General features: G+C 44.8%; 1 protein-coding gene across 2 annotated transcripts in view; it reads left to right on the top strand.

The window, feature by feature from the left end:
* TXNRD3 (thioredoxin reductase 3) overlaps positions 1-14,485 on the top strand; it is a 56,101-nt gene that overhangs the window by 14,700 nt on the left and 26,916 nt on the right. For both annotated transcript variants that reach the window (XM_029918252.1, XM_029918250.1), the window contains exons 2-8: positions 814-874; positions 1,914-2,023; positions 3,717-3,821; positions 4,052-4,124; positions 6,121-6,240; positions 11,130-11,272; positions 14,135-14,250. In XM_029918252.1, coding sequence (XP_029774112.1) covers positions 814-874; positions 1,914-2,023; positions 3,717-3,821; positions 4,052-4,124; positions 6,121-6,240; positions 11,130-11,272; positions 14,135-14,250 — 728 coding nt within the window. The remainder of the gene's footprint in view (positions 1-813; positions 875-1,913; positions 2,024-3,716; positions 3,822-4,051; positions 4,125-6,120; positions 6,241-11,129; positions 11,273-14,134; positions 14,251-14,485) is intronic.

Below are 14,485 nucleotides of genomic sequence, written 5' to 3'. Positions count from 1 at the left end.
AGCTGTCAGCACAGAGCCCGATGTGGGGCTTGAACCCACGAACCGTGAGATCATGACCTGAGCCGAAGTCGGACACTTAACCGACTGAGCCACTCAGGCGCCCTGATGACCCTGCTTTACAAGCAGTAGCCTCCGGTCTTACTGGCTTACTTCCCCCAGCCTGATTCCTTGCTGTACAGTATTTTCAGTGAGGGGTGGGGGGTAGATCTCTGAGTGAGTGCTGGTGAAAGAAGGGAGCAAGGGAGCCCCTGCATGTTTAGCCCTACCCTCCAGGAATTGTAGCCTTTGCCATTCAGAGCGGTGGGGACACTAAGAAATGCCGGTGGCCTGCCCCTTCTGGTGACAGGGATATTTCAGGGATTAGGGAGCCTCATTTTCTTGTCCACCCATGAAGCAGAGCTCCTATCTAGCTGAGCTAGGGCAGGGGAGGGAGGGTGCAGGGCCTGGCTCAAGAAACACTGACTCTGACCTACCAGATTTTCTTGACTAAATGTTTCATTTGCTGTGTGCCCTTAGGACAGTCCCCAGAGATGTTAAATGATTGTTTCTTTAATAATTTTCACCAGTTGTGGGTGTTTCACCAGGGAGCAATTCTGCCAAGCTCCCGATGTCTCCACCTTGGAAGTGGAATGTCTGGGCTCTCCTGAGGGCTAAGGGCTTGAAGGATGTTAAGTAATGGTGAAAAGCAGACCTTAAAATACAACTTTGGCTGTGATTTAGAGAGCTGGACATCACCTTTGAACCCTTTATCCCATATTTCATAACTCTGTTGAATCTTCGTGAGAGTAAAACCCAGGTTAATTTTTGTTACAGGTTAAAGAACTGTTTTCTTCTTTGGGAGTTCAGTTTAAGGTCTTGGAACTTGATCAAGTTGGTAAGTAGGATGGGCAGTATATACTTTTGTTTGTAATTAACATCAACAAGACCGACTGCTTTCCATTTGCTTTGTTCAATTCAATTTACTCTTGTCTCTTTGGGTTAGGTGAGCTGTCTTTGTCCGCATTCAACCATGCAGAAAATAGAATGCTACACGACAAATAATTGGGTGTACTTTTTTGTTTATATGCTTTTCATATTTGAGGGAAGGGAGCAGGAGGAGGATGCTAACCTTGAAGCACTTAAGGCTTGTCATAAGTGTCTGCCAACTTTCTGGCAAAACAGATTAAGCTGTTATAAATGAAGACACTGCCCTTATTTCCTGATCACATTACCCACGAGGGGAAACACAGTAACTTTTCAGCTTTACGCTTTTGAATCCTTGTCATCCCTGCATCCATCCGTCTTCTATTAATTGAGCACTTTACCCATGTGGTCTGCAAGGGTGGGGGACCAGGCTGGCCAATGGAAAACAGTTTGGTCTCTGCCTTCACCAGACTTCACCAACTCCTTTTAGCCATGTCTCATTAAAAAGTGGAATGTTCTCAAATCTTTGAGACTTTCTACAGCGTATCCCGAATCAGGGAGTCGTAAGTAGTCGCGGTCTTGTTTTATTTTTAGGGGTGGAAGATACATTTTGGACTATGGGTCCTAAAGATTTTTCACATGTAATTATAGTAAGTATTTTTTTGAGTTATTCCAGTTGAAGCAGCATTTATCTTGCTCTTTAAAGAGGATTCTTACCTGTTTGTGTTGGCATGGATGTTGAATAATGTATCAACATCTAATTTAGAAGGGTTTGTTTTCAATGAATTTGTAGATGTGCCTATATTCTTTAAGGTTTCCTTTGAAAATACGTGGGTGTTTCCTTTTCTTGCATCATCATTTCGTGAAGCTATATAATATATAGTATATGTAAATACTGACCTTTTATGGGTGTGTGCCTGTGCGTGTTTGGCGTTGTAACACTTCTGTGCAACTCCCAAAAGTTTGGAACCCTTTCAATGTCTTTACATATTTAAGTTTTTATTCTTCAGATGATGGGGCCAGTGTTCAAGAAATGCTGTCTGAGATCACTAATCAGAGAACCGTGCCCAATATTTTTGTGAATAAAGTGCATGTGGGTGGATGTGATCGAACTTTCCAGGTAGTATTCTGTTTTTAATGCTATTTGTTCAAAATTTGTTTTCACATTTATTCAAAAGAGGTTAGAATGGCTTTTAGGAGTCTCTTCATTGGAAGTTGTGAAATGGAAAGGTGTAGAAGATAGTTATCAGATAATCTTGAAAGCAGTGATAGATAAGATTGCTGTTTCTTTTTAAGTTAGATCCTTATTTTATAACTGCTGACTTTTATTAAAATCCTGTTCCTTTATCCTTTTTTATGTATATATATAAGCGGTAGTAGTTAGTGATGAAATACTTCCATTTCAAATTTTAGTTTAAAAGTTACATTTTCTTGGGAAACTGGATTGTCTGCGGTGTATGTTAACCCATGAGCATCATCGTTCTGTAGTAACAGGCTGCTTCATTAGAACCAGAAGCTCTCCCCCAGCTCCCATGGTGCTGTGCGCCTTAACCAGAGATCTCTGAACACGCTCGGCAGTGCGGGTTTTGAGAGCCGTGCCCTGGAGATGTCCGATGAGGAATCTGGAGATGAAGCGTCCTCAATTCCGTTTCCTAGGAAAGGAGCTGCCTTGCATGGTCAATGCTTAGGAGACATGTTTTCCTAAGGGCAGCTACAGTCAGGAGGCCAAAGGAGTCCTTTTTATTTAGTTTTTATTAATTTTTTTATGTCTTTGTTTTGTTTTGAGAGACAGAGACAGAGAGGGGCAGAGAGAGAGGGAGACACAGAATCCGAAGCTGGCTCCAGACTCTGAGCTGTCAGCATAGAGTCCAACACGGGGCTTGAACTCATGGACTGTGTGATCATGACCTGAGCCAAAGTCAGCCGCTCAACCCACTGAGCCACCCAGATGCCCCCCAGAGGAGTCCTTCTTAGAATGTGCCCAAAGCCTCCACGGGCACCCATCCTTCCGGGGCCACGTGGCCTGTGCTGAGTCCTGTAGTTAAGTAGCTCTTTCACTGAGGGGTGCCTGGGTGGCTCAATCGGTTAAGTGTCTGACTTCAGCTCAGGTCATGATCTCACAGTTCATGGTTTCAAGCCTCATGACAGGCTCTGTGCTGACAGCTAGCTCAGAGCCCGAAGCCTGTTTCAGATTCTGTGTCTCCCTCTCTCTGCCCCTCCCCCACTGGCACACTGTGCTTCCCAGGATAAGCTGGTGCCACATGGTGTTTTCTTTATCCAGAGCCAGCCTCTATGACCACTGCTGAAAGAAAAAGCACAATTTTGTGTTGTATAGAAGGTTACTAAGAAGCTGCAAAATTTAGGCCAATTCAGGATAAGCCAGGAAAACTGTGAAGTGTATAGCCTGCTGATAATGCAGAGGAATGGTTTTCAAAATAAAAGCCTGTGGCAGGTGAACCAAAGATAGAGGATTTTGAAAAATGGTGTTTGGCTATTTTATATTTTACTGTGCTGGGTTATAATATTTTGATGATTAGACCAAGGAAAATGGCCTCACCTGACATGAAGCCATGACCTGTGGGTCGTTTGACACAGGTCTAGACGTCAGGTGATAATGAACAAAAACATATGTATACATTCTATCTAGTTGGGCCCTATTTGAATACCATTTGAATTTACAACTCGAACTTAGATAAATTATAGACTGTTTCGAAGAGTTTTAGAAAAGCAGTCCATGGTGATTAAGCATAGGCTACAAAGAAACAGATTTTTAATAGCTTGTGCCAATACCCTCTCCTTTGATTAAACCATAGGCACATCAGAGCGGTTTGCTACAGAAACTCCTTCAGGAAGATTCAGCGTACGATTATGACCTCATTGTCATTGGGGGTGGCTCCGGTGGCCTTGCGTGTGCTCAGGTATGACAGTAATGAAACTCAGAGGTGATTTTCCTGGCAATTACCATAAGCACTTCTTCCCCTACATTAGAAAAACCAGTTTTGATGTTCAAGTCCAAGCTTTGGCTGTGCTAATAAAAAGAAAAGACTTTGTTCTCACATAGTCCTTTCCTTTCGGGGAGAGAAAAATTGGGGGATTGTCAGGAAAATGACAAGACCTTTATCTGAAGCTTTTTTTTTTTTTTTTGTAGGAAGCCGCCACCTTGGGAAAGAAAGTTATGGTGCTAGACTTTGTGGTCCCGTCACCTCAGGGCACATCCTGGGGTAAGCACTTTTCCCTGTTGTCATGACCCTTGTTGTTTTCTGCTTTTTTTTAAAAAAATGTTTTTATTTATTTTTGAGAGAGATAGAGTGTGAGCAAGGGAGGAGCAGAGAGAGAGGGAGACCCAGAATCTGAAGCAGGCTCCAGGCTCTGAGCTGTCAGCACAGAGCCTGATGTGGGGCTTGAACCTACAACTGTGAGATCATGACCTGAGCCAAAGTTGGAGGCTTAACCAACCGACTGGGCCACCCAGGCGCCCTGATTTTCCATTCTTTACATACATCTTTGGCTTTCTTCAATCTAAGTAATCCTCCTAACAGTCTCAAGAGGTACAGTTGGCCTGTTTCATAGGTGAGGAAGGTGACTCTCAGTGAGACTGAATAACTCACCTAAGATCTCCTAGCTAACACGTGGTGATTAGGAAAAAGAATGCAAAAATAACTAAGGGACATCTTGCAAAAAAGAAGAATTTTGTGATTCCAGTATTCCATCGTTTGTGCTATAGAATTCTTGCACACCTGCGCTGATGTTGTGCGCTGATGTTTTCGCTTACTTGCAGTCAGAGTGTATAGATACTGCGCGGCGCTCACCTTTGTCACACTGCTCTGTGTTTCTGTGTCAACTTCACAGCTGCAGGATGGTCAGCCAAGTTTGTGTGTGTGTGTGACCGTCCAGTACCGTGCCCAGTGAGCTTCCCGCTGAAGATGAGAATGTTCACCTTCATAGAACACACAGAGTCTGTGCTGGATAGTGTCCGTTCATGTGTCAAATCCCTTTACTGCATCTCTACCCTGCTCCGTTCCCCAGAAGGCTGGCCAGTTGGCAGCCTTGTGCTCTGGCTCAGCCAGTTAGTGGTCGCAGGAGGAGAACAGAAGGAGGGAGGAAAGTGGAGGTGAAGGTCTTCATTCCCTGCTGATCCCTCCTGGCTGGTCCCTCCCTGCTGGTCACTGGAGGTGTGGAAGGCCACTTCCCCCATCATGGCTGCCCCTCTGTGGGCTATGTCACATGCTCAGTATGCTTTCCCCTTCATGTGGAGTTGGCGATGGCCCCTGCCACTCTGTGCCTCTTTGCTCTTCCTGTCTACACCCCTGTAATCATTTCTCTATAAACTCGCCTCTTTTTCCCAGCTCAAGGGTGTCCCCTGTTTCCTGTCAGAACCCTGACAAAATATGAAAATCGTGTTTAAAATTCAAACATACTCAAAAATTTTAGCCTAGAGTTTCATACAGTGAAGCTAATCTGTCTTGATTTTCCTTGTAATACTTGGATGTTAAAAAATGTGTGTGGATGGGGTGGCTGGATGGTTCAGTTGGTTAAGCATCCAAATTCGTCTCAGGTCATGAACTTGGGGTTGGTGGGGTCGAGCCCCGCATCAGGCTCTGTACGGACAGCTCAGAGCCTGGAGCCTGCTTTGGATTCTGTGTCTCCCTCTCTCTCTGCCCCTCCCCTGCTCACACTCTGTCTCTTTCAAAAATAAACATTAAAAAAGATTTTTTTTAATGTGTGTGTATACCTGTGTTTTTTTCCTCCTTCTCTCCTCCTGCCCTCTTCCCTCTTTCTCTCCTGTCCAGAAATGTCCTACTTCTCTGGATGCTCAGAAGAGAGACTGTGATCAAAGATGGAATTTTCTGATCCATGCCCTGAAGCGAGGCACTCCTGCATGGCCTGTTTTTGTGCCATTCAAGATTCAGAGTAGTGTTCGGGGGGCTTGCACCGTACCTAACATTAGCTCAGAGAAGGAGTCAGACTTACAGAGAATAAGGGCTGAGAGCTGGGGTTCCAGCCCTCAGTCTGGTATCCATCGAATTAATCTGATACAGTTCTGATACCTTTAGGGGATCTGCATGTTTTTGTAGGGTGTGAGGTTGGCCCCCAACCATTTGAGTGTGTCATTTCCACATGTTTTAGCCACAGCAGCTTCGTACATATGCACAACCACATACACGCAGACACAGACACGGAGGAAACGTTAAAACTGTTGTTTTTTTTTTTTCCTAGGTCTTGGCGGCACTTGTGTAAATGTGGGCTGTGTTCCTAAGAAATTGATGCATCAAGCTGCCCTTCTGGGACAGGCATTAAATGACTCTAGGAAATTCGGCTGGGAGTGTAGTCAACAAGGTGGGTAATAGATATAGAAATTTGGATTGGGAGAAAGATAGAATGAGGTTTTTTTAAAAATATATATTTACTTTTGAGAGAGAGAGAGAGAGAACAAGGAGGGAGGGGCAGAGAGAGGGGAGACACAGAACCGGAAGCAGGCTCCAGGCTCCAAGCTGTCAGCACAGAGCCCGCCGCGGGGCTCGAACCCACGAACCGTGAGACTGTGACCTAAGCCGAAATTGGACATTTAATGGACTGAGCCACCCAGCTGCGCCTATAGAATGCTTCTTAGAGAAAGGCTTATCATTTACATTTCTGTAGGGGAGTCTGAAACTCATTTAATGAATGCTCGTTAGGACCCTACTTTGGTGCAGGGGAGTCAGAGGCAATCGCTTTAAGTCTGGCCCTGCTCTCAGGGGCCTTGGTGCCCAGAGAGGGACGGTGGGAGCTACGACCATCTCAGACCCTTTGCAGGACACGAGAGAGAATAATTGCCATTTTCAGATTCCCTTTAGGTATAAAGAAAACAGAATCGTGTGGCCATTATTTGAATTTTATCCATTATTGTGATAACATTTTCTACTTTACCAGTGATCATATATGTCTTTGGTTAATGAAAGGAACCAATTCATGTGATAAATACTTAACGGGATAGGCTCTGAGGATACAGATACGAGGAAATACAGCTCCTACCCTTTAGCAAACAGGGTCTGTTGGAAGAGAAGAGAAGCGATTCTGTGCACAGTAATTCATAGTTAGGTTTTAAGCATCTCCTTCAGGGACACTTAACGTGGCCTTGAGAGTCTGATGTCGGGGAGGTGACCCTTGAGCTGCATCTTGAGGGCCACAGAGCAGCGGGTCACTGAAGACAGGAAGCAGCATGCTCTGAACTGCCGAGCTGTGAGAAGGCATGGAGTGTTTGCCGGGTAGTGAATGGCCGGCGTGGAGAAAGGCAGAGGGATGCGGAGAAATGAAGTTACAGAGAAGCAGGTGGTGAAGGCCCTTCAATGCCCTTGGAAGGAGGAGGATTGACCCCAAAGGACGTAAACGAGCCATTGAGGGGCATCTGTAGGCAAGGAGCTGGAACCACAGTTTGGATTCTGGATCCCTCTGGGGGCGCCAAGGAATTTAGCAGGCTGGAGGTGGGGAGGGGGCTGCTGGTGCCTAACCCAGAGGTGAAAGGACCAGGCCTGGGTGAAGGCTGAATTCTGACTGGAAAGTAGAGGGTGGATTTCGAAGATTTAAGGCCTGGAATTGACAGGCTAGAGGTGGATTGATGGTTTTGTCTCTTTAGAGTAACATATATGGTGTTTAAAAAAAGATTTCAAGGACTTGTCTGTTTCCCCAGAGATTTTGATGGAAGAAATGTGTGCATGGGCATATCCTTCCAGGTGACTTGCCAGGCCACCTAGGTCACAGGTTGGGTAGAGGATGAAGGAGAGGAAGGAATCCAGGAAGAGGGACCAAGTGACAATGCAGTGGATTGGCCAAGTTCGAAGGCACAGGCAAGTGTGAGTTAGTGGCCGGGTGTGGTTAGAGTTCAGCATGATGAGTTGTGGCTGGACGGACTCTTCAGAGACAGATTTCCCCAGAAGCTCACCTCCATGGGGAGCTTGCCGTCCAGCTCTCGGACCAACCGGCTGTAGATAAAATGAGGTCTCTGCACTTGACGGGTTTAGCTGTGGGGTTGTCTTAACCTTCAAGAACCCTTCATCCTGAATCCTGCGTCTTTTGTGGATTGTCCGCCTCAGGCCACTGTGGGACATCCCAGTGGAGTTTGCTACCTGGGGACAGTTTGTGTTTGAGAGAGGTGTGGGCAGGGCCCGGGCTTGCCGCCCACACTGTAGGCCGTGGTTGCAGTCTTAGAAACTGCTGAGAGGGGCCCGGGAGGCCCTCTGGATGGAGAAGAATAGAAGACAGAGAAAGGATCCCGATAAGGAGTGGGTGAGGAAGACGAGGATCACAGAAGCCAGGAGAGCTTAGATTTTTAAGGGAAAGACTCCAGGCATGGGGAATCTCAGATGAGAACCAAGTGGAGGGAAATGCTGCAGAACAGGCCAAATGGAATAGAGTTTGGATACCTTTTGGATTCGCAGTCGGGTAGTTAGGGAGTCTCTTTTTTTTTTTTTAACTTTTTAAATGTTGTTATTTATTTTTGAGAGACAGAGACAGAATGTGAGTGGGGGAGGGGCAGAAAGAGTGAGAGAGGGCAAGAAACACAGAATCCAAAGCAGGCTCCAGGCTCTGAGCTGTCAGCACAGAGCCCAACATGGGGCTTGAACTCACAAACTGTAAGCTCATGACCTGAGCCAAAGTTGGATGCTTAACTGACTGAACCACCCAGCTGTCCCTTTAAAAAAAATTTTTTTTTAATGTTTTTATTTATTTTTGAGAGACAGACAGAATGTGAATGGAGGAGAGACAGAGAGGGAGAGAGAGAGAGAGAAAATCCAAAGCAGGCTCCAGGCTCTGAGCTGTCAGCACAGAGCCCAACGCAGGCTCAAATCCACGGACTGTGAGATCATGCCCTGAGCCGAAGTCAGATGCTTAACCGACTGAGCCGCCCAGGTGCTCCGGGAGTCTCTTTTTAAAACTAAAAGTGTTTATACCCTGTTTTTAAAATTCTAAAATAATCATGTCCAAGTAGGGAGAAAACACCGAACACCGTGAGCCAGAGAAAGGCCATGAACGATGGAAATGCACAGGGGGCCTGTGATGGGGATGGCCAGGCAGGGATGTGTGCAGGTGACATGCCACGCCAGGGTTCCCCAGGAGCGGAGAACTTCTTGGTGGGTCAGCCCTGCCCATGCACGCTGCCCTGCACTGCTGGAATTCTGCATTTCTGGAGGGCACAGCGGGGGCGGATGCTCACACCACTCTATCCCACCTGAAGGGCCAGGTGATGTCCCTGCACTCATCTAAGCTTTATATTTCTAATTTCCTGGAGTGAGTAAAATTTTGTGTTAGATTCCTCCAACTTCCACATACAGAATGTTTCTAAGTTAATTTCAAGGTTAAGAAATAGGTAACTGGCCATCCCATGGAATTTGGAGCTTAGTTTTCAGGCAGAAGCTCCCTGGAATGGCCAAAACAAGTCCATAGATTAAGGGGTAAGAGAAAGAAAGTGAAAACATGCTGAAATCTTGGTTTGGGAGAATGTTCTAGATGCTTTCATTCTTGATGTCAGTAGAGAAATATGAATTAAAATAAATTTAAAATGTATACCTAGACCTAATTTCCAGATAAGAAACTGAATATCAAACTTCCAAGAAAAAGGGAACAGGAAAGTATAGAAAGAAACAGCATGATACTAATATAAAACAGACAACCCAGAAAACAAGATGGCCGACATAAGGGCAGTCTTTTACATGTTAGAATAAAGCTGAATGGGTCTCTGATTGCATAGACAGAATGCATCCATGTGCTGTTTATAGGGCACACCACTAAAACCAAAGGAGATCATTGTTTAGAATATAAGAGTTTAAAAATTTTAGGGGCGCCTGGGTGGCTCAGTTGGGTAAGCATCCAGCTTCGGCTCAGGTCATGATCTCATGGTTTGAGGGTTCGAGCCCCGCATGGGGCTCTGTGCTGACAGCTCAGAGCCTGGAGCCTGTCTTCAGATTCTATGTCTCCCTCTCTCTCTGACCCTTCCATGCTCACGCTGTCTCTCTCTCTCTCTCTCTCTTTCTCTCTCTCTCTCTCTCTCTCTCTCTCTCAAAAGATAAATAAAAAAACATTAAAAATAAATAAATAAATAAATAAATAAAAACAGTTTAAAAATTTTAGATGAAAATTTAAATTTTCCTATTTAAAATTGATGGGACATTTTTAAATAGATGGGAAAAGATATATCAGGGAAATGCAAACCAAAGCAATGGCAGTTAATACCAGATCGGGAGACTACAAAGCAAAACACACACACACACACACACACACACACACACACACAATCAGACTGAGGAATTAATGAGTTAGCACCCTCCCCAAAATAGAATCAATGAATAGAACCAATAAACTTGAAAATGCAAATAAGTAGGTAGACCTTTGGCAAATCCAATCAGGGGCATAGTAGAGAGAATTCATACAAATATTTAATATTGGGTATGAGAAAAGAACTACAACTACGGGAAGAAAAGATAAATTCAATATAGAAATTAGTGGTAAGAATATTAAATATCTCGATGAAAGGGAGTATATTTTAAGAAAATATAAATGACCTGAATTGACTTGAATTATCAGAGAAAACATTGCCTAAGGGCAGTTCGGTCTCCAAGCCACAAATTTCCTGAACTCATCAAGGAACAGACACTTTTCCTGTATTTGAACTGTTCTTGAGCTTGGGAAAAATAGAAGGGTCCACTTTTTTTTTAATTTGAGACTGGCATAACAATAATACAAAAAGAGTGTAAAAATAGAAAGCCATCGCCCATAGAGGTACCGAAATTCTAGGAAAAGCATTAGCAAATCCTCTCCAGCAGTGACTGAAGGGATGCATGGTGACTTCTGAGCGTTCGTTCTGGGAACACACGAATGAGTCATTGGGAAACCGTAGTAGGGGTGCTAAAACCCACATGACGACCTGGATTCCAGCCTAAAGGCATCTGAAAAAAACTCGTATCTGTTGCTTAAAAAAAAAAAACCCACCTGCCTTTAAACTAAGCAAAGAAATGGACACTTCCTTTACATGATGAAGAAAAGTCACATGTAAATATTTGATGGAGGCATGCAAGAATGGCGAGATCAATGAACCGAAGCCAAGTGCTTGAATGACTGAGCCCCCCAGGCACCCCTTGCGTTCACTTCTTGATTCTTAAAGCAATCTATAGTATGGCTTCTGTGGGTTGTATATGATTGAGCATTAAAAATAAAATCCACTTTATGCCCTCACTCTGATGATTTATTTTCAGTGAAGCACAACTGGGAGGCCATGACCGAAGCGATTCAAAACCACATCGGCTCTCTCAACTGGGGCCACAGGCTGTCCTTGAGGGAGAAGTCTGTGGTCTACATCAATGCCTATGGAAAATTTGTCGAGCATCATAAAATAAGGGTACTGTTTGTTCATTGCTTTTCTTCACTGTTGCTGGAAGCTGCCTTGATCTGACAACTCCATGTTGCATGTTAAGGACTGTCGCTGGTGTCCGCACACACATGGCCTCATGTGTGCACCTTCTTCCCCGGTGTTGTTGATTCCACACGCCCTGCGAAGTTGAAGGAATTGCCTTTTAAGAGAGCCCTTATGGGCGTCTGGGTGGCTTAGTCGGTTAAGTGTCCGGTTTCAGCTCAGGTCATGATCTCACGGTTTGTGGGTCTGATCTTACGGTTCGTGGGTTCGAGCCCCACATTGGGCTCTGTGCTGACAGCCAGCTCACACCCTGGAGCTTGCTCTGGATTCTGTGTCTCCCTCTCTCTTTGACCCTTCCCTGCTCATCCACTCACTCTCTCTCTTTCTCTGTCTCTCAAAAGTAAACATTAAAAAAAATTAAAAAAAAAGAGAGCCCTTATTTTGAGGTTATTATTTGCCTTTTGAATCTATTACTATCTTCAAAGAAAATGTTTAGACTAGACTAAATAGTTGAAAGTTTCAAAGACTAAAACTAAAAATATTAGCAATGTAATTCTTTTTTAAAACGAAACCTTAGGAGGAGCCTGGGTGGCTCAGTCAGTTAAGTGGCCGACTTCGGCTCAGGTCATGATCTCTCACAGTCTGTGGGTTCTAGCCCCACATTGGGCTCTGTGCTGACAACTCAAAACCTGGACCTGCTTCGGATTCTGTGTCCCTCTCGCTCGTGCTCTGTCTCTCTGTGTCTCTCAAGAATACATAAAACATTAAAAAATTTAAAAAATAAAATGAAATGAAACCTTAGGGGGATGGGCAAAATGGAATGACTGAGTCACAGGGCTAAAAGGGAGAGCCTGGAGAAGAGAGGCGGTGGCGGTACAGTAGTGTTGTATGGGGACTGATGGCAGTGACACGGGGAGCACGGCATAACACACAGACCCGTGGAACCACTGCTTCATACACCTGAAACCAGTGCGACGTTGTGTGACAGCGCTGCTTCAGCAAAAATATAATAATTAAAAAAAGAAAAAGAAAATGAAAACGTAACTAGGACTCCAATATGTTATTCATAAAAGCATTATACTAGTGTGAACATGAGCGTATTTTATAAACTTTGTCATGTTTACTTATCGTGAGATCAGTATGTAAGGAAAATGAGATCATTCCAATGGACACAAAAATTTTACATTGGCGTTATAAAAGACCATCACATATAACCCTTAATGCCTAGTTTACTTTTGAACTCTGCTTTCATAGCCCAGCGTGCAGGGTTCTGGGTGGGATTTGAGGTTATTTTGTATCATTCATTATCTCTGGAAAGGTAGGAGGTGGTCCACGGTAAGCTGCCCCTTTTGAAACCACACGCTGGCCAATTTGAATTCCATCCGTCACATGAACGGTAACAGAAATATGGGCCAGATCATGACGTGCCCAGCACGTTTGGCGGGATAGAAGCCTGTCATTCACAGCATAGCCGCCTCTTGTGCGCTCCCTCCTTTACTGATAATCCGTATCTCCTCAGTTCATTTCAGGCTGCTCTCCCTGCACCCCCACAGCCTGTGTTTGTCTGTTCTTTCCGGACCCTCCTGAGATGGTGCCTATCTCCTGGCCGCCCTCCCTCCACCCCACTGTTTAAACCACCTTCTTGTTTAAACATCTTCATTGGTTTTTAAATTTTTTTGATGAAAATGTATTTATGAATTACTCATATAATTGAAAATAATCAAACAAATGAATGACCTTTCCTGGTTCCCTATAGCTGAAATCTTTTTTTTTTTTTTTTGAGAGAGAGAGAGAGACAGCAGGAGCAGGGGAGGGTCAGAGAGAGAGGGAGACACAGAATATGAAGCCGGCTCCAGGCTCTGAGCTAGCTGTCAGCACAGAGCCTGACACGGGGCTGGAACCTGCAAACCTGAGATCATGACCTGAGCCGAAGTCAGATGCTTAACTGACTGAGCCACCCAGGCGCCTCTAGCCGAAATCTTTAAAAATTTTGTTTAACGTTTATTCAGTTTTGAGAGACCGAGTGTGAACAGGGGAGGGGCAGAGAGAGGGAAATACAGAATCCAAAGCAGGCTCTAGGCTCGGAGCTGGAGTGGGGCTTGAACCCACGAACGTGAGATCATGACCTGAGATGAAGTAAGACACTCAACCAAGTGAGCCATCCAGGTGCCCCCATAGCCAGAATCTTTAGAACGGCACATAAAGGTGTTCACGTTTGGCACTCATCTGTTTCCCTTTGCCGTGACACGGACCCTCCCTTCCTGCCACATTCTGGCCACTTGCAGTTCTCAGACACCAGCCGCTTTCAAGCCTGTGTGCTTTTTTTTTTTTTTTTTTTAATATTTATTTATTTTTGAGAGAGAGAGAGAGAGAGAGGCAGAGAGAAAGGGAGACCCAGAATCTGAAGCAGGCTCCAGGCTTAGGGCTGTCATTACAGAGCCTGATGCGGGACTTGAACCCACAAACTGCAAGATCACGACCTAGGCCAAAGTCAGACGCTTTACTGACTGAGCCACCCAGGCGCCCCCTATGTGCTTTTTATAGGCTCCGTTCTCTCTGTGGATGTCCATTCTTCCCAGATCATTTCACCATTTTGTCTCCACTCGAAATATCACCACCTTCGAAGCCGTCCTTGGCTGGCTTTCCAGTCCACCTCCACTGGGCTCTTCTGGTTAAAATTTGGAGAGATTTCTCTCTTCTATGTTGGTGTCCCTCGCCCTGTGTTACTAGTGTTGCACATCTGCTCCTGTTGGATGGGAAGGGCTGTAAGGGGTAACTAGATGTCCAGGGTGTCTCATACTCTATGGTGTTCGTGGAAGACATGAAATTTACTTTTCTCTCTTCCAGGCAACCAACAGAAGAGGACAGGAAACTTGCCATACTGCTGCAAAGTTTGTCATAGCAACAGGCGAAAGGCCACGGTACTTAGGAATCCCAGGAGATAAAGAGTACTGTATTACTAGGTAAGATTAAATAGACTGTTGTAATGGCAAGTTGTGTTCTGTTGATGTTTCCAATTTATTTAGTCTCTGATACTGTTTCACAGAAGCTTTGGATTGATGCCACTTAAAAGTATACCAGAAGAAGCTAAGCGATTAACATAACAAAGCCAAGAGAAAACAAGGTTAGGTAAATAAGGTCCAACGGATGCACAGATACCTGCTGTATGATTCTAGCTAATTGCTCATTGAGGTCTGG

The sequence above is a fragment of the Suricata suricatta genome, chromosome 12 (assembly GCF_006229205.1).
Source record: "Suricata suricatta isolate VVHF042 chromosome 12, meerkat_22Aug2017_6uvM2_HiC, whole genome shotgun sequence".
In the NCBI taxonomy this organism is placed as follows: Eukaryota; Metazoa; Chordata; class Mammalia; order Carnivora; family Herpestidae; genus Suricata; species Suricata suricatta.
This window is presented reverse-complemented; position numbering and strand designations above follow the sequence as displayed.